This window comes from Cotesia typhae, unplaced genomic scaffold (genome assembly GCF_013202065.1).
Source record: "Cotesia typhae breed Kobodo isofemale line unplaced genomic scaffold, CoteBio_Ctyphae scaffold_45, whole genome shotgun sequence".
NCBI lineage: Eukaryota > Metazoa > Arthropoda > Insecta > Hymenoptera > Braconidae > Cotesia > Cotesia typhae.
The window spans coordinates 1,896,112-1,916,739 of record NW_027423777.1 but is presented as its reverse complement, the minus strand read 5'-3'; the positions used below and the strand labels follow the sequence as shown (position 1 = coordinate 1,916,739).

At 25.7% G+C, this 20,628-nt stretch overlaps 3 protein-coding genes across 7 annotated transcripts in view; 1 reads left to right on the top strand and 2 right to left on the bottom strand.

The window, feature by feature from the left end:
• LOC141536828 (uncharacterized) overlaps window positions 1-20,628 on the bottom strand; it is an 80,638-nt gene that overhangs the window by 13,700 nt on the left and 46,310 nt on the right. The window contains exons 1-4 of one of the 4 annotated variants that reach the window (XM_074257587.1): window positions 7,655-7,671; window positions 2,083-2,243; window positions 1,694-1,903; window positions 581-779 (exon numbers count right to left, since the gene is read on the bottom strand). In XM_074257587.1, coding sequence (XP_074113688.1) covers window positions 581-779; window positions 1,694-1,903; window positions 2,083-2,235 — 562 coding nt within the window. In that variant the 5' untranslated portion in view covers window positions 2,236-2,243; window positions 7,655-7,671. Of the gene's footprint in view, window positions 1-580; window positions 780-1,693; window positions 1,904-2,082; window positions 2,244-3,501; window positions 3,626-4,994; window positions 5,404-7,654; window positions 7,672-20,628 lie in introns of those variants that run through there. The other 3 variants (XM_074257586.1, XM_074257585.1, XM_074257588.1) reach the window with 3 other exon arrangements.
• LOC141536837 (uncharacterized) lies at window positions 8,077-10,690 on the top strand. The gene is made up of 4 exons (XM_074257601.1): window positions 8,077-8,235; window positions 8,304-8,443; window positions 10,232-10,357; window positions 10,463-10,690. Exons 1-4 carry the CDS (start codon window positions 8,157-8,159, stop codon window positions 10,616-10,618), a joined length of 501 nt encoding a protein of 166 aa, XP_074113702.1. The 5' UTR covers window positions 8,077-8,156; the 3' UTR covers window positions 10,619-10,690.
• LOC141536835 (peptidoglycan recognition protein 1) overlaps window positions 10,682-20,628 on the bottom strand; it is an 87,143-nt gene continuing 77,196 nt past the window's right edge. Inside the window, exons 1-3 of one of the 2 annotated variants that reach the window (XM_074257598.1) lie at window positions 13,080-13,227; window positions 12,499-12,825; window positions 10,682-10,960 (exon numbers count right to left, since the gene is read on the bottom strand). In XM_074257598.1, coding sequence (XP_074113699.1) covers window positions 10,686-10,960; window positions 12,499-12,825; window positions 13,080-13,164 — 687 coding nt within the window. In that variant the 5' untranslated portion in view covers window positions 13,165-13,227 and the 3' untranslated portion in view covers window positions 10,682-10,685. Of the gene's footprint in view, window positions 10,961-12,498; window positions 12,826-13,079; window positions 13,228-20,628 lie in introns of those variants that run through there. The other variant, XM_074257599.1, reaches the window with a different exon arrangement.

Here is a 20,628-nt window from a genome sequence, read left to right as displayed (position 1 = left end):
AACGAAGAAAACAAGTTAATTTTCCGTCCCAGAGTTCAGAGTTCTCATGAGTGATAACAGATGGCGTCAGCGCTTCTGACGTCATAACCAATTTAAAAAAGGCGGGAAATTCAAAATTCAATTTTTAAAAATTTGAATATCAAATCTTTAAAATATATTCAAGTTTTAAAATTCATTATATTTGAAGTATTTAACTGAAAATTGATAAAAAATTTTAATATATCAAAACATTAAACTTTAAAAAAAATTAAATTAACTTCATCGACTGAATGTAGGTGTGAAATCTTAATAAAAATCACCTTTTAAGTCGCCCTTCATATAAATAGAAAAAAATATCGATTGAAGAATATAAAAAATTCACATTATCGATTTCCGCGGGGTCATTGGGAACATGTTACTAGGCTTTTATTGCTCTTATAGCCATTTATACAAATTCATATATTTCTGATGATAAATAATAGCTTTTTATTCAAGGGCGAACTTTCAGGTCATTGCAAAAGCAATTCACCGGAATAATTTTTCACACATTGACATAAGAAATAAAAAAATTAGATTGATCAAGTAATAGAAGAAGCTATACCTTCATTTTTTGAAAATTTGTGGTCGTCCATCTTGTCTGGTTCTGTGAGCTCGATTTCTTGGGGGTTTTGAAGGTAATAAGATGCAGGACGGCCTCTTTTGTCACAGATACTAGTGTCGCATCCAGCTTCAACCAGCAAATCCCATATCGCTTCTGGGTCCTTGCAGTTTCCGCAGTAGTGAAGCGCGGTTTTTCCTTCCTAGAAAAATAAGAAGAAGAAGAAGAAAGATAAAATGATTTGTTATTAATAATTATTATTGTTATTAGAACAAGTGTGAGTAAATTGAAGTAGAGCAAGTTATAAAAAGTCAAACATACAAACTGCAAACTTTGCAAGTGGAGTAAGAATAACTAAACTGACATTGTTGGGTAGAAGACGTACCTCAAGACTTTAGACGTTCATACCTATGTCTATTGCTAGAGCAATTGATACCGAGGAATAAAATAACTTAAGTGAGGGTAATATTGAGTACGAGTGGGGGTATAAGATTGCTTTCGTACATCCTACATGAAAATCAAATGGTTTTGTTGGGTTAAAACGAGCCGAAGCTACTGGGGCCATATCAGGTGGTTACACTTTATGATTATTCAAGTCACGCAATACTAAATTTTATTCAGGGGAAGTTTTATTGTTATTTCCTGTTTATTTATGAGTTTTATCAAATCACTGTATTTTACGGATATATTAATTTCTTCTCATCTACCGACAATTAAATTATCATAATTTTTTATAGAAAAAAGGAAAAAAAGGTTTTCTGCTTGGTTAATTATTTTATAAAAAAAATTTCGACTAAATTTTCGACAATTGTTGGGATCAAAACTAGAACTTTTATCCATTAAATTGAGAAGATGATGTTAGGCATGAATATTAACGTTTTCCAAGATTTTATTGCACCATAAATGAAAAATCATTTCTAATTTACACAAAAAGAAAAAAGGTCTTGAGTCAAGCGTAAATTTTTTTAAATCAAGAAAATCTTAATAATCTTAAGGAAGATTGAAAATTTCTTGAATGAAAATAAAATTTTTTTGCTTGTAAAAATTTATTTATAAAACTTGTCAGAAGTCAAAAATTCAAATTTTCAAGCTAGTGTCAAGCACAAAAATACTTACCCTGTCTTTCTGAACAACAGTATTCGGATAATTTGCAATCAACCATTCTATGATGTTCTGTTTTCCAAAGTAAACCGCTTTGATAAGCAATGGTGTCCCAGAAGGATCTTTGGCAAAGGCATACTTTTTTTTTGGTTCATCAGTCAAGAATTTCTGTAAGTCTTCTAACGATCCTCGGACTACTGCATCATGTACTTGACTAATTTTAGTCTGAAAAAAATTGTAGCCCTTTCAAAAATTCAAATTAAAAAATTCAAATTAAAAAATTTTCCGCCTTTTACGATTAATCATTAGTAATTGATTTAATTAACTAAATTGCTTGATTATTATTATACAATTAATTGATTTAATTACTAATTCTAATTGATTAATATTTTAAAGTTACGTACCAAATAATTAGGAAGTGATCGTAAAAAAGCTCTTGTTTTAACATCAGGCGAGTATTCACCCAGCAATCGGGCGCCACGACCTTCTAAAACTACATGTTCAAGTTTTTCAAGTTCCCCGCGTGTTAACCACGTTTTTAGTGTTGTGTGATTCATTTGCAAATCTGCAAAAAAATTATCAACAAATAATTACTTGAAAAAATTCAATAATTTCATCTACCACGTGGAAATTTTGAAGATTATTTTCTGTAAATTTGACACAGTCGTTTTTTCCGTGTACATAATATACACAGAGAAAAAAATTGTTATTTAAAAATGAAAAATGTTATTAGAAATTAGTATATTAAAAAATTTTAACAATTTTATTTCTAAGCTGAAGAAATCTATTTTTTTTTTCATTGTAATTTTTTTAAAAAAAAGTTTTATAACATTTGGGAAAAAATAATTTTAAAATTAATCTAAAATTAATTTTTTTCAAATCAAAAAAACTTTTTCTTAACAAGAAAGTTACTGTGAGAAAAATTTTGATTTCTTCAGCTGAAAAATAAAATTGTTAAAAAAAAATTTCAACAAATTAATTTCTTGTCACAACACGGAAAAAATACATTGTAAAATGTATAGAAAAGTTTGTAAAATTTACAAAATTCTATCTATAAGTCGACTCATGTAATATTTACAGAACTTAATAGATTATTTTTACGTGGTAAATTCTGTTATTATAAATCTCTAAATTTAATAAATTCAGTCTGTAATTATAATATAACTTTTTCTGTTATTATTACTGTAAATTTATTGTAATTAATTAAAAAGCATTACTTGAGTCAGCATCATTGCAAACTAATTTATATCACGGTTTTGAATTTTTTCAAAAATTTTAATTTTTCTGATTTTTTACAGTCTACTTCAAGACAAATTATTTTTTTATAATCAGTAAAAAAAAATTTCTTCACATATGATAAAAATTTTAAATTTACTATTAACAGATTATTATTTACATTTTTAATCAATAATTAAAGATAATTTTAATTCAAGAAGTTACTCTACAATGATCACATAATATTCTTATAGCCCTGAATAAAAAAAAGTATTGAGACAAAGAAAAAAGTATTGAAAAGTATCGGATTGACTAGAAAACCAATACTTTTTTCTTTGTCTCAATACTTTTTTTTCTAATCAGGGAGATTTCATAGAATTTATCTGTAAATTTTACAAAAAAAAATACGTAGTTTTCACGTAAACTCACAAGTAATAATTACATATTTTTTCTGTAAATTTTAAAGAATATATACTGTAGAAATTTTAAAGATTATTTTCTGTAAATTTTACATAGTCGTTTTTTCCGTGTGGGCCTTATTACTCTTATTCTCCTAAAGAAGAAATAAAACTCTAATGAATAGGAAGTTATCAGAATCAGATTATCACCTTGCATCTGTAACTGTATATAAACAAGGACGCATGTAGTGGAATATTTCAGGCAAGTTTATCATGATATTTATTAATTTATTATTCACGACTTATTTTTTATTATTAAGGCCGGCTGGGCGTTGAAAATTAAGGACAGGCATTGACACGAATTTAATGTTTGTTCACTTTTGTAGACATATAAAGGCATTTGGTTTAGAGTATTGATTGAGTATATGTCCTTATAAAAAATTTAGCCGATTCCTTCATGAACTTTTCCTCAAAGCTAAGCCCAGGGTTCATTGAAAATTACTAAACAAATATGTCAAAGTTTACATCAATCTTTTTTATTTATTAATTGCCCTCAAACAAATATTAATAATAATGATGTTATTGTACAAACATGAATTTACTTTACGGTCATTAAAAATTCATTATGCTTTTTTTTTTTAATACAAAATTTAATTTATTTGATTTTAATATTTCAAAGATTTAATGAAAGATTTTGATAATATTTTTCATAATTTTAATTTAAAAAGTTGTAAAAACTTGGAAGTATTCTTCTTTACTCGAAGGAAGAAATTAAACTCAAGAAAATCAGTTTTTTGGTTCCGAGGAATTTTACAGCAGTGTACCGTAAGACGCCGTTAAACTATTCAGATCGTTTTGTCTTTTATTAGTATACACAGTGAAAAAAACATAGGGATTTTCCCCGGCAAAAAAATTTTGTTTTTTTAAGTTTCTGAATTTTAAACTCTAATTATGGTGACGATATAAAGCGTATAATAAAATTGAATTTTCTACAATAAAACTTCTTATATCATTATTATATTTTCAGTATCTTCCCTCGAAAATAAATTTAAAACATTTAATAATTTTTTGACTACCTTGAGCAACTAAAAAAAAGAAGAAACGTTTACACGGCGAAAAAAATAGGGATTTTCCCTATTTTCCCAATGTTCATTCCAATACTCCATTATATTTTATAGATAATGTATTAATTTAAAAATTAATGATACATTGCAATAATTAAATGCAATATTTTCGATTTTTTTCAAAATCTCCCTTAGCTAGGCCTTATTACCTACCAGTGTCTTATTTTATGACATTTTTGTATCTCTTATATATTTTAGAATTAAAATTTAAAATTTTTATGATTTTTTTCTCAAAATTTTCGAGTAAAATATAAATAATGTACAAAAATTATACAAGGTTGTTTAAAATGTTGAAAAAATATTTCGCGGCAAAATTTAAATTTTAAAAATAATATTTTCCTCGAATTAAGCAATTTTTTCGCGGTAGATTAATTATTAAATCACTAGTATATTTTTTTTTTTTTGCTTAAAATCGTGTATCATTTTTTTAATAAGATTTTTTACTTGAAGTTATATTAATTTAATAATTTAAAACTAAAAAAAATACATTTACTTTTTTATGCGATTTTTAAACATTTGGCTCACAATAAAAATGTGTAATTCGTAACAATAATAAGGAAGTAAAAATAAAATGATTACCTTGTTTGCGAATAATTACAAAACGATGAATTCATTCGATTGTTACCAGTAATAACAATCAATTAAACTTAATTACTATAATATTTGAGCTGTCAGTCGCTCGGAGAAAAATGACACATTAATACTTGTTATCACACATCATAATTCTCAATAAAAACTGTTTGTATTATAATAATAGTATATTGTATTAACAGCAGTGTAAATTAATTCTCTTAAATTTTATCCAGCACACAATACAAGAAACTGTAAATAGTTACCGCCATTTTTTTTCTTCATGATAGATCCACTTGCGGTATGAAGAATTAACTAGATCACAATTTTTCAAATGAACGATTTTAATAAATAATTTTTTCAAATTATTTTAAAAAATAGTATTGCAAAGGGTAAGGGCAAGAATATCGACGACGAATGCAACTCGATAATGTCCGGCACAAAACTGTCTGACATATAACATCGCATGACAATAATAATGAAATAATGAAATGGAACTCACGGTGGTGGTGAGTTGTGGGGTTGTAAGCTCGTAGATAGGTCCTCCACGTGGCCTAGTCTAGTCTCTTTAATAATTCATTACCCGGACAGTTAGAATAATAACCTTACTTTCTGATAAAATATTCATCAGACTACTTCTAAACTTCTAAATACCTGTCTTTTGTAAATTTATTACCTTCTTGTAATAATTGATTCTATATTACCCCTTTTAATCGTCAATTAACTTTTTTTATTTTCAAACTTGATTACAAATTTTAATTAATTGCAATTTAAATTAATTAATTAAACATGTGAATTAATTAATTATTTTAATTAATAATTATTGTTTGGAGTAAAAAATAGGGAATTTTAAATTTTATTTTTATTTTCCCGCGGAAATACAATAATTATCATGGGAATTTTTGGAAATAAATTTTTCAATTAGTAAATAAATAAATGCTCAGGTTATTTAAGATCAGTATTTAAATTACTGAATACATCATAATCTTTTATAAAAATTAAATTCCATAAAAACTAATTTACAGTACATATATAAAATTTCTACAAAAAAATTCTTTAAAAAATTCATAGATAAAAATTAAATAAATTTAATTTACAATAAATAAATAAACAAAATACCTTCGAATAAATTCATATAGATATCAAAGTCCAAATAAACATTTTCAATTAGTTTTAAAGCTTTTAATGTAAAAAAAAGTAATTATTTACAAGTCGGGTCCACCATTTTAATTTTCATTTTTTGAAAATGAAATTTTTACTTGATTTTATTGAGATATTTTTTTTTTTGAAAAATACATTAAAAAATGAACAATTGAAAAAAAAAAAAAAATTTGATTATCACAATTATAACAAATTTTCAAAAAAATTTATAAATTTTTAGAAAATTGTGAAATTCAATTTTTTTTTAATTTTTTTTTTTTTTTTATATAATTTAAAAAAAAAAAAAAAAAAAAAAAAAAAAACATCTCAAAACATCTAAAAAAAAAAACAAGTCTCCGCGTACAGATTTAGTCTAGACGAAAGAGGAGCAAAGGTTTAGAAGCGGATTTTAATACTTGTGTGATAGACAACAGTAGATAAAAAAAAAAAAAATAGTTGACTTAAAATAATTCCGGTCAAATACTTGAAATTTATAAAAAATATAATTTTTATATTTTTACACTTTTTTCTATTAGGCTTAACTTTTTGCTGATAGATATAGAAAAACATATTCTCTATAAAATAATCTCGAAATATTTTTGGCTCAGACAAGCTCAAAAAATGTTACACAATAATTTCGGTTAAAAACTTGAAAATTACTAAAAAATTAGGTTTTACATTTTAATTTTTTCCTGCTGATCGATTTAAGCTCAAGTCTTCGGTGGTAATTATAGAGCAAAATGTTCTCTACAAAAAAAGTATTAGATGATTTTTTGCCTAGTCAAGCCCAAAAAAATTTACAAAATGATCTCAATCAAGAAAACTAAGACAAAGAAATAAGACAAAAAGAATAAGAGAAAACAAATAAAGAAACTAAGACAAAAAAATAAGACAAAGAAATAATACAAAAAAATAAGACAAAAAAAATTAGACAGAAAAAATAAGACAGACTTTTGCTAAAAATTATCTGAAATTTCATGAAACATTTGTAAATATTTCACATTATCCTGTACTTGTGATTTTTATTCTATAGTTTTGTCGTTGATGTCAGATTGTATTGTTCAAGCCCAGGTGTTTTGATGCCAACCTCATTTTTATTTTGACATTTTATGCTTAAAATATAATATAGTATTTAAGCGCTTGAACTTGCTCGCGATCGTCATTTTGCTTGTGATCACTACTTATAATTTAGATGAAAAATATGAAAATATATGTTGTTGCACAAACTATTCGTAACGTGATTGGTTAAATAAATATATATTAAGCATGAAAATATATCTAATTCGTGACTACATGCACGCGCGCGCTTGCGCGCGTACTTAACTCTAGTTATTAATTTAAATTTGCTCTATTTTTAAGTTTAATTGTTGGCCCCAACTTCCAGGCCCTGGTAATGACTAATGCTTTCAAATTTTTATTAAACTTATTCTATTACTTATCAACTACACAAAAATGAAAACCAAAAAAAAAAAAAAATTTTTTTTAATTAGAAAAATGGCGCTGAAGTCGCAATATAAAAAAAAATGGACCTGACTGGTGGGGGTAGATTGATTTCTCCCTCCGATCTGAAATTAAAAAAAAAATTAAAAATTCTTAGTATTATTATTATTATTATTATTATTATTTATTCTTTGAATAAATTTATTGTAAAATAACAAAGGTACAAAATTAAATTTTTCACTTAGATTTAAAATTTTCAATTTTTGCAAAAATTGAATTTTTAACGAAAATAAAAACAATTATTAATTAATATCATAAAAAATGATTTTATTTAATCGTGATATAAAATAATCATTGTGAAGTTATAAAAGTAAAAATATTATTATGAAACAAATGATGTGAAATAAAAACATGCAACATAAGCATTTTTAAATTAAAAATATGTCACATAATTGAGAACAATACAGTTACACAACTCAATTTATAATTATGATTTATAATCAAGGTAATAATGATCATTCAACTGTTGACAACAATACTGTTAATAACTCTTATTGAAAAATTACCGATATTTTTTTGAATAATTACAAAATGTTTCGTTTAAGTAGCAATGAAAGTGTTAAGATAATTGTTCTGTCTGCTATTAGCTTTTTTTTAACTCAATGTGCTGGTAATTTTTTTATAATAATTTTTTTTAATCAATTAACAAGTTCATTACACATTTTTTTGCACTTCTAGAAATTTGTTTGAGCCCAAGTTTAAAGTGCATCGGTTGTCCATATTACAATGTATCATTAACTGCGTATTACCCTGATTTTGCTAGCGATGAATCTTCTGATTATTTGGATGTAAGGGGAAAAAAATTGAAAACTCTTCAGGTAATTTAAATTTTAGTATTTTATGACTAAATCACTTGTTAACTTATTTTTTGCAAGGAAAAATAGTGTATAAAATTTTAGAATTTTAATATATTTTAAAAAACTCAATTTTCTTTTTATAAATATCTAGTAAATTTTTTATTTTTAATTAAAAAAATCTCAAATAATTTAAAAAATGTTGTTGTATTATTTATATTGAAAATTCTTCAAAAATTTTACATTTATAAAAAATAGCATCTTTGTTATTCCACTTTTTTTTGCAAGTATAAAGATATTTACTAAAAATTTATAATCTATACATGAAAAGAGAATAAGGAAAAGTATCATTAGAAAGGTCTTGACCTGGATTTGTACTTTTTCAATGTTTCGTATACTTTTTAATAATAGCTAATTTATTATAATTAATTTTCGAATTAGTTTTAAATAGATTCGAATTTAGCGATAAACAAAATTTTATCAAACTTCTATTAGACTTTTGAGCTCGAAGAGCTCAAAAGCTTAGAAAAGCTATATTTTTGGGCTCGGAGAGCTCAAAATAACACATCAATTATATTTTTGAGCTCAAAGAGCTCAAAAACGTCATAAAATTGCTATTTTAAGCGCTTAGATATGGAATTAGCGGGCAGTTGTAGAGATGGCTGTTAGGGTCAACTGTTTTTCAGATTTTTTTTACTTAAAATCTACTTATATCTGTCGACAGAATATTTATATCTATTGACCCATGCACCCCACGCTTTTTTTAAAATAAAATACATTTTTTTTTTTTTTTATTTACACTATAATTAATTACATTTATTGAAATTTTTAACACTATTCTTATTTTAAATTTATTAAAACTTATTTTCTATTTTTTTAGTTCGGTTTTCTATAAAAACCGTGTTTTTTAGTTTTTTTAAACTATTATTTATTTTCTACTTTTTAGTTTGGTTTATTTATAATAGCTTGTTTTTTTAATTTTAAACTATTATTTGGCAACTAACTTACCAGCATGCACTTTGTTAATATTAGAAAAATCGTCTAAAGATAATGGTTGGAAATTAAAATTTCTGCCTTATCGACTATAGATAAAAATTTAATAAATTAACAAAAATCTTATTTTGCAAATTGAAAAATGGAATAATTTTATCAAATTAGTGTATTGTCATCGGTCCTCAATAAATCTATAAAGTTTAAATGAAATCGGGCCATTTAAAGTGCATCAAAATCGCGCCCAAAGAAGTCGGTTACAAACATACAAACATACATACAAGTGAAGCTAATAAAAAGCGTGTAAAAAAAAATAGCATCTATCGGCTATTCTAGATATGTCAACTTTTGAGTTAAGAAAAATATAATTGAATAATTGAGGAACTGATTTTCAAAAGGATATCTTTTCATATTTTAAAAAATAATTTTTTTAACTTTTATATATTAATTACTCCGAGAATTATAAAGATTCCTAAATGAAAATCGAATTGTAGCTTTATAACCGATAGCACTTTATAGCAAAATTAAAAAAGTTCGATAAAAATATTTATAATTAAAGATAACCAGTTTTTTGTCTCGATTAATGAAAAATGAAAAGATACCCTTTTGAAAATCAGCTCCTCAATTATGACATGCACATATTACTTATAATAAATATGCGGATTTTGTATTACAATAATTCGAAAAGTCTATTCAAGTACTAGGTACTTTACCTTCCAGTATGAGTAGAAATATAAAAAAATCATTAAGCAAAAATTTCTTATTCATAATCCGTAAATAGTTAATTATTAATTAATTACTAATAAACAATAATTATTTAAGGATTTTTTAGACGGCAGAGATGAATACGTAACAGCAGCAATGGACATAAATTCGGAAATTCCTTACGGTACAAAAGTTTGCATCCCAGAATTGAACTATCATTTTAAACAGTACATACCCATTCAGGTAATTAATTTCTTTAAAATTAAAACCAATCATTTTTTATCATAATTAATCATTAATTATCAATATTGATCAATGATCATAATTATAATCCTATTAATTTATTAGGTAAGAGATTATAGCCCAGATCTAGAAGGTGAAGGCCACTCAAGTATAGATATTTGCGTACGCAGTGAAAGTGACAGTTATGATTTTGCTGTCAACCGTATGGTCACTCTCTACATTCGTGAAGACCCCCAGAATGTCAGCAACGAACAACAATAAATATAAGATAATATAAATTATAATTTTATGAGTTTGCAAAGAAGAAATAAAGTTCAGCCAAAGTTTTCTAGTTTTTTTCATCGATTTTATTATTCAGACTAGAATCATTATTACTTTTATTGCTATGATTGTAAGTATTAGCATCGACGTAAACAGATACAGGTGTAGATGTCCACCTTGGCATTAATTGAACGTAATTATAAAAAACTTCACCAGGACAAGCAGTGATTCGGGCTTGACGGTGTCCAATCACTTGATAATTAATACTTATTTTGTTTAGCAACACTCCACATTTTATTATTTCAGTCAGCGCTCTAAGTGCATTTTTATTTGGGTTAAAATCTGTAACAAATTTAATGCATTAAAAAATTAAAAAAAAATTTTTTTGTCTCATTAATTGCATGCCCATAACGCAGACACAAAATATTTGAATCTAATTTGTTGAATTTTTTAATTAATAAAAGCGTTTTTATTTTAAAAGTTAAAAATACGACTTATTTTTTTCTTAATACTTAAATTAACGTTACGTTCTTATTAATAAAAAAAAAAAAAAAAAAAAAAAAGGCCATTCGGCATCCGAAATGGAAGTAAATTTTTTTTTTCATAAAACAAATTTAAGAAAAAAAAATCTACTAAGAATTTCATTAAAATGATCTCAGAATATATGTTTATGGGCCTAAAAATACATATAAATATGTAAATTTAAGCTTATTCTTTCAGCATTAATATACATTTTACAGAATTCAAATATCTCAATGCGTTCAAAAGTTATTTGAAGGAAAAGCGGTAAAAATTTGGAATTTTCAAAATTAAAAAATGCTGTAATTTCTAAACTAATTGACCGATTTGGCTCAAATTTAAACTCGACCTTCTTAATCGTCCTTAGAATCAGTATGTTGAGTTTCAGTAAGATCGATAGATAATTGTAGACGTTATCGTGCTGACAAGCCCCGCGTTATGTCGTATATATATAAATTTTTGAACGATAAATTTTGAAAATCGTAAAAATTGATGTTTTTACTACTTTAACTTGATATAATTACTGAACTAGACAAGATATCGAAATTCGGTGAGTTTCATCGTAAAACTCTTTTATTAAGTTTAAATTTTCATTACCTAGAAGTGAGAATAGCTTCAATATTACTCATTTTAGTCCATTTAAAGAAACAGTTTTACTGTTGCAGCCGTTTTGTCAGAATTATTTGCTATATTATGGTATAAATATGATATAGATTTATAATATAAATCTAATTGTAATTTTTTTGATTAATAAGAAATTATTATTGTTATTATTATCTTTAAAATGAAATCTACTTCCATTTCGGCTGCCGAATGGTCTTTTTTAAATGAAATTAATTTTTTTGTTGATTGATCCTTGAATTAAACTTATTCTGAATCTTAAAAAATTATTTTTCACTTTTTAATTTAGTTTGCTATTAAAACATGTTTTTTTTTTTTTTTTTTTATTAACTATAATTTACTAATAAATAAGTAATTTTAGATAGTTTCTTAAATATTCTATTTGCAGGAATTCTAAAATATTATTGACAAATTTTTAGAAAAATTTTTAACAATTAATTTATTAAAAAAATCGAGAATTGAAAAAATGTCTATTACTTTTATGAAAATTAACTTAGCAGATAGTTGATAATTTTAAGAATTTTTGTAGTATAAAAATTATGGCAAAAAAACAAATTATAAAAAAATTGACATCTGGAATTTTTAAAAAACTACAAATGCAATTTTTTTAAAATAATTTTTTTGGAGCAAATTTATTAAAAAAAAAAAATTAAAAAATTGTCAAGTGACAGCTAACTTGAATTTCATATCACTTTTTGATTATTTTGTAACATTTATTTTTAATAATTTAAATTACCCACGTGAAAAATCTCCAATAATTGAAATTCCAATGCTTTGAGTATTGAATCCCGGAGCATGAGCGCCCACAAAATCCCATCCGCGACCTTCATAGATGTTTCCATCTTCTCCGATGACAAAATTGTATCCAATGTCAATCCACTTATTGGTATCGATGTGCAGATCTTGATAAGATTTTACGATTAAAGAGCACTCTTTTATGTCGTAACAATAATGGAGAATTCCACCGTGGTGGATCACTACGTAAGGAACTGGCCGAGTCCATAATAATTGATGCTCCGTTACGTTTCTTGCCTTCCATTCTTGACGCGTTACAATCCTAGGACACTCTAATTATTAATTTTTAAAAACAAATTCATGTAATCCAATGTTATTTTTAAATTTTAAAATTCCCGCCAAAAAAATTCAAAATTTTTTTAGCGGGAAAAACTGTATTGTAAATTTTTCATAAATTTTTTAATGCAAAAACAAAAATATGGTAATTAAAAACTGACTTTTCGATTAATAAAAATTAAATAAATTACAATGCAAAATAATAATTAAACAAAATTTTTACGACTTAAATTTAAATTTCAATAATTACCATGTTCGATTTTTTTTTCAATTACCAGAGAATTTATTAAAATAAAATAAAAATTTATTAAAAGAATAAAAAAATAAATTTTCATTTTGTACTGTTATGTAATTAGCGAGTCACGATAGAAACAGGGAATGAATGATGAGCTAATGAGTGCGGCGCTTTTAAGCGAGTAGAATGAACAGCGTTGGGAATCCCCAGATTTAACTCAGGACTTTTTATCCCCTCTTATTTTATTTGTATTATTTTCATTATTCCAATTCTATCAAAATAAGTGATAAAAACATAAAAAGATCTAAATTTATATTAAAAATTTTATGCTTATTTCGCAAAATTCGTTATCGTTCGAAGAAGGAAACTTCGGAAAGTAAATCGATTGACATAATTACGCTGAAACATTAATGTGACTGAAAAAAACGCAATAGCTAGTACAATATAGATGACATAGTAAAATAATGATAATAATGATGAGTAATAATTGGTGTAGATAAAGACGATAAATATTTACAAACTTCGATTATCGAAGATAAAAGTAATCGATTGTAATTGACATGTATAAAAAGATGAAAAGTTTTTCCGGGTAGCAATATATTACTGTTGAATAAATAAAATTGTTATTCAGAAGTTTCGTCTTTTAGTTGATGGAAAAATGTGTCAGCAATAAATAATTTGTTTACTGAAAACTTAAAGTTACACTGGAATTTTATTTCTAATGAAAATGTGTTGAATAACATTTAATTATTATTGTATAGACACTTTAGATAATACTTTTGTGCGATGAATGATAATGATAAATACCTTTATAATTCTTTATATTTTTACATTTTTTATATCATGAAAAATTATATTAATTAAGTTCTTACAGGTGATTTAAACTGCTTTTTCACAGTCATTCATAACTTATTTGATATAAAAATAAAGTGATTTTAATTAATAATTATTTTTGTTAGCTGTAGGGTAGAAAGTAGCCATAATTCATAGCTAAATTTGTCATCCCGCCATATAAATAAATTTTATAGGAAAATTTGTATTTTAAACTTCGATTAGTTAGCGGTTCAAAATTGTATTGGTTAGTCAATAATAAATAATAATTATTACAGAAAATTAATGTCACGAAAAATTGACAAAAAATTTTTTGACGGTCAATTCACATCTAATTTGATGTTCCAGGCGGGTTTTTTTTCCCTAAAACCTCTCTATTTGACAAAAAAATCAAAGTTTACAAGTGTCTTAACAGCTGAAGAATGTTAAAAACTATTGTTAATGGTTATTTAATTAAAATTTGAAAAATTTTTGTTATTTTTCTTCATAAATGCTCAAAAATATTTCTGACTGACCAGAAATAATATGACGTTAATTGACAAGCATTTACTCGTCAATTGCTCGTGATTGGACCGAAGTAAAAAATGACGGTTATTTCACATCACTAGGGGGGACCACGACGCGAACCCGGATCATTTGGTTAAACACTAGAGGCTCTACTAGTTAAGCTATCCGAGACACTGTCCGTAACTACACGGAGAGAAAAGAATTGATCTTATTACACGCTTTTTATTAGCTTCACTTGTATGTATAGATGTTTGTATGTTTGTATGTTTGTAACCGATTCCTTTGGGCGCGATTTTGACGCACTTTAAACGGCCAGATTTCGTTCAAACTTTGTAGATTTATCAAGGACCGATGACAATACACTAATTTGATAAAATTATTCCATTTTTCAATTTGCAAAATAAGATTTTTGTTAATTTATATAATTTTTATCTATAGTCGATAAGGCAGAAATTTTAAATTTCCAACCATTATCTTTAGACGATTTATCTAATATTAACAAAGTGCATGCTGGTAAGTTAGTTGCCAAATAATAGTTTAAAATTAAAAAAAAAAGCTATTATAAATAAACCAAACTAAAAAGTAGAAAATAAATAATAGTTTAAAAAAACTAAAAAACACGGTTTTTATAGAAAACCGAACTAAAAAAATAGAAACTAAGTTTTAATAAATGTAAATTAAGAATAGTGTTAAAAATTTCAATTAATATAAATTAATAATAGTGTAAATAATAAAAATGTATTTTATTTAAAAAAAAAAAAAACAAAATAAAAAATTTCCGTTTTTTTTTTAGGTTTAATAAAAAATACAATTATGTTTTATTACAGGTTTAATAAAACAGGGGAAAAATAAATTATAATAATTATTTTTCGTAGAACTATGTCAAAGTTTGTTTATCATGTTAATTAGTACGACAGTCGATTACCGTAAATTAATTATTGAAAACTATTTGTGCTGATAATAAATATATTGTATGCAAACAATTGTCCGCAGTAATTGCTGAGCCTTGGAAAGTAAAGTGTAACTATAAAAAATTATGTTCAATTTTTTTTCGTTACAAATAGCGAAAATCTTTTCTAATCCTTCAGTTAAATTTTTTTTTAATCTGAATTTTAATTTAATTGCATTTAAAATGGCTAAAGTTTATTGCACCATTTTGGCAGCCAAAATTGAATGTCATCCAAAAACGTGTCATGGAGATTTACATACTACTTGTAAATATAGGGTAAGTAGTAGAAATCATGAAGAAATCATAGAACCCAAGCAGTGGTTCAATTGCCCCCGAGCGAAGATCAATTGAACTATTCGACGCGTTTGGATAAATAAATAATTTTTAAAAATTCACGTTGTTTATTGACTAATTTATGTATTGATAATGATAGTAGACTTAATAAACTACCATTAAAAAAACAAAAAAAATTATTATTTCGTTTTAATTCGAATAGTAAAAAATTACTAATTTTTTTTTGGTTCAATTGACCCCCTTCTCCCTTACTAATGAAAGTGATCATTCAAGTCCCCAACACCAGCAGCAGCGTGTGGAAAATTCCAGTAAACCGGAGTAAAAGATGACGAAAAACAAGAAATCCTGGACGTCCACAACAGATTGCGCGCGAAAAGAATAGTTTAGTCAGCGGAAAAGAATCTCAGGGTAACCCTGGACCACAACCTTGGGCTGGAATAATTCCACCCCTAGAGTGGGACGATGAATTGGCTAAGATTGCTCAGGTTTGGGCTGACCAGTGTCATTTTGATCGTGACAAGTGCCGTGATGTCGGTAAGTATCCAAACGACCAGTTAAAGTCTTATACTTTAACTGGAGGGTTATACTTATTCATCGGCAATTTTCATCAAATCATGTCTATTGATCGATAATATTAACCCTCCCTGGTGAAAATTTTTCGGACTCTTCTCTTAAAAACTCTGAAGAAGTCTTTAGAAGTCTTTTAAAACTTAAGATAAATCTTTTTTAGAATTTTTAGGGAAAAGTCCGAAAAAATTTTACGAAGGTTTGTTGAGAATAAAAATTTCCATCGACATGGAAAGAAAATTGAAAGAATTTTTACTATTTCACTATCTTAATTTTTATTAAATTAAATAGTAACGGTGGACTATACTTCTCACTTCGTAATTTTTACAATCTACTATTGTAAATTTTATCCAACAAACAAACAAGCAAAAAAACTTAAAAAGTCGAATAAAATGGAGCAAATTATACAATATGTGTTTGTAAACTTTACAATTCAACTATTTAAGAATCTTGAAATGGTCTTAAAAAATCTTGAAATGGTCTCAAAAAAATCTTAAAATAGTTTTAAAAAAGTTTGAAGAAAAATTTTTCGAGACTATTTTAAGATGAGCAAACAGCGACAGAGCCCCGGAACATTAAAACAGAGCGTCTTAAAAAAAGTCTTAAAATTTTCCGATAATACGTTTTCAACAATTTCAAATTCACTTTAAAAAGAGCGTACTCAAAAATGTAGCGGTTAGAAAGTCGTAAAATCGTCTAAAAATTATTTTTCATAACAAATTATAGAACCAAATTTCAAAAATCTGCTCTCAGAATTTTTTTTGGCGTCTTAAGTAAGTCTTAGATTAGTCTTGGTTTGTGTCACGTTTAAGATCTGAAACAAACGACAATTTTAAGACGATTTTTTTTTTACACAGAAACTTTCAAAGTTTTTATTTTATTTTACAGTGATTATTGACAAACATACTCTTAAAATTTATAAATTGTAAATAGAAATAATTTTCACTAGATTGTGAAAACAAATAAACCAAAAACGAAATAAAGAAACTGATTAGTTAGAAATTAATTAGTTAGATAACATGTACATAAGAAAATAACTAAGTAATTAAATTTTATCCAGCGCGAAATTTAAACCATTTATGATAACTACTCTAAAATTTTTATGTAATCCTATTATGCGTTACAGGATTTATTTTGCTTCTCTTTTTCTACTAAATTTATTAATTAAATGAAAATTATTATCAAACATACATTGGATATTTAATAATTAAAAAATTTCTTTGCAACCAACCATTGATAACTTAACATTGTTCAATAATATAGTTATATGTGATTCTTTTTACGTTACGTGCAGTCGATAAATTTCCAACGATTGAACATCGAAATCGTAGCAAACAATAGTTGTTAACTTAATTTATCAACATAAAAACAACGAAATTTGTTTGTGACCAAAATATATTAAATATAAAAATAAACATAATTTATTCCATTTAATAATTCTATTTGTTATAAGAAAACCAAAAAAAAAAAAAAATGAACTAATTATTATGTAAAATAATATGCTGAATTTTTGAACTAAGTCGGAATCGATCCTAGTCCTCCGGAGCCAAATTTTGCATATAAAAATTTTTCAATCATAAAAAAAATTTTTTTTAAATATTTTAAAAAATTAAAAAAAATTTTTTTTAAATAAATGATATTCCTTATTAATCATTTTTCTGAAATAAATAAAAAAATCATTAAATATAAATTGATTCTACAAACAAAAAAGGATTAAAAACCAATTTAACATAATTCTGGACTCCGGACCGCTGAGTAATTAATTATCAAGTCTGTTATCATTACTATGCTTATAAAGTAATAGAAAAATGTGAGTGCGTTGTCAGTGCAGGCGTACTAGAACACGAGGAAACGATTAAACGATGACTAGTGCTTACTGTCCTAGAAAATGAAACAGTAAAACAAAAACAAACACGATAGAAATGTCAAAGTCTGCTGATACGATCTCTTTGTTCTTCCTATTTGTATTCTATATATCATATATGTGACGTATGTGAGCAATATGTGATAATGTCTCTATCTTAAATTTATTATTCTGAACAAACTGTGAGCGATTTTAGTTTAAACAAAGAAATATTAAAGTACTAATATTTTTTTTAATCAACGCAGGCGTGAACCGAACACTCTATTAGATTTCATTGAACTCGGCAAATTATTTTCCTGGAAGTTAATTTAATATTATTACTATTGTTCTATAGAAATATTATGGATATATATATGGAGCAACTGGGTAGTTGGCGATTAATTTTTATGGACAGTATTCTATAAAAATAAGAGGATTTAATAATGGAAAAAAATAACAGAGATTGTTGCGTTATTGTTTGAGTTTTTTCATTGGGTTCATTAATTTATATCTTTAGTTATAATTTATAATATATTACATTTAATTATAGAGTCAAGTTAAGAAGTTTATGAATGTAATTAATTAAGGTTATTAATTTCTGTGTTAATGGATGTAGGAATATAATAATGATAATAATAATACATGAATGAATGTATTATAATATGTTGCAGCAAGGAATCAAGAATTAAGTATGCATGACGCAATGCGATAAATACATTTAATTGACTTGTATAATATTATTTTTGTTAAATAATTATCATAACTTGCAACGTTTTATTATTATTATTTTTATTATTATTATTATTATTATTATTATTATTTTTTTGGTGACAAAATCAGCGAGCTAACAATTACAACAGCTACAACAGCATGGCAACTAAAAACTAGCTTTAAAAATTATATTACTTTCTGAAAAGAATTTATTGAATCTTTTGTCTAGAATTATGTAAAATAAAAAGATAATGTAGATTAGTTTATGTTACAGTAAAACTTAGCCTGAAATTTTTTTTTTTGTTAATAACAAATTTTCATCAAAAAATAAAAAAATAACAACATTATTTTCAGAATTCAATTCTGCATCAAATGAAAGATTGTTTATAATTTTATCACAATTTCCAAGATTTTTGTCAGCAATTTTACACAGGGTTCTCAAAAAAATTTCCGTTACTATGTAACATAGAAATGGTTACTATTCTACATAAAAATAAGATCTCTTCTTTTCTCTCCGTGTGCCAATTAAAAACTAACTTTAAAAATTATATTACTTTTTGAAAAAATTTACTAGATCTTTTAACGAATGTATATAAATAAATAAAGATTATATAAATTGATTTATATTACAGTACAGTTTAGACTGAAATAATTCAAAGCCATTGTAAAATTGATTTATAATGCTGAAATAAAATTTTGTTTCAATTAGATTGGTAGAGTTGCTCCCAACGATACAGCAATGTCGGTGCAACTCTCGGCAAATGCCGCAATTTCAAAAATCAGATCAATATACTAGATATTAATTTGATATTAATAGTTAACCATGGGCTTGAATCTAGGAATCTTTCAATTCCCGATAGCCCTTTAATTTAGCAAATTTTTTAATGATTATTCTTTGCCAATATCATACTGATTGAACTTCAACCAGTGCCTACAAAGAGTCGTTGACAGAGTCCGAGCAAGATTTTTGCTGGACTTTTCTGTCCACACGACTGTTAGCTTGTTCAAGCATTGTAAGTAATTTCTGAAGGATAAAATTTGCTTTCAGAATGATACCAAATGGATTTGTAAACAGAATATAACATTGGAAAAATGAGTCTCTTCAAGCGAACAACAAAAGCGACCATGCGCTGCTCTACGGAACTTTACGGAATTAACTTGCAGTTTATTCTCTCCTGATCTTTTTATACCAACATGAAATTGAGATTAAATATATGTGAAACCATTTTATTTATAATGTGATTGGTTTAATATATCACAAGCATGAAAATAAATAAATTCCACATCAATAATTAGGCGCGCGCTTGCGCGCGCAAATTTAAATTCTAGTCCTTTTTTAAAAATTAAGTAAATGTAATTGTATTTGTCAATTAAAATTAGCTTATTAATCATAATAATTTCACAATCATGCTGTACCAAGCTTGTGTTGAATCTCCATTTATTAATTAATTCATTATTACTATTATTGTTATTAGGAATCCATTTTACATAAATTTTTATTTTGTTGATTTATTGTCACAACCAAATGTTCAAAAAAATCTTGTTCCTAATATTATTAAACCTGCAACAACAAAAAATAACTAAATATAACTCGCGACGTTAGCCGAGTAGTCAAAAGCGCACGGCCTATAGAGTACTCGAACTAACGCACCGGCCAGGCGCGAGTTCGAATCTCAAGCTGGTCTTAGAAATCAACTTGGTTGAGATTTGACCCTTGCCGCGTAGTTTAAGATTTTCACAACCCAAAAAGACCCCAACGTACCACTCTCAACAGTTAAAGTGGGCTATATGGTCATAGCAGTTAAAACCGACTCGAAATAAAAATTAATTAAAAAAAAAAAATATCTGAATAAATAATAAAT

Excerpts from the sequence above, each read along its gene's own strand:
- LOC141536837 (XM_074257601.1), top strand. The coding sequence starts at position 8,157 with ATGTTTCGTTTAAGTAGCAATGAAAGTGTTAAGATAATTGTTCTGTCT. Across the intron at positions 8,236-8,303 it reads TTTTTTAACTCAATGTGCTG|AAATTTGTTTGAGCCCAAGT; the intron begins GTAATTTTTTTA and ends TTGCACTTCTAG. Across the intron at positions 10,358-10,462 it reads AACAGTACATACCCATTCAG|GTAAGAGATTATAGCCCAGA; the intron begins GTAATTAATTTC and ends TTAATTTATTAG.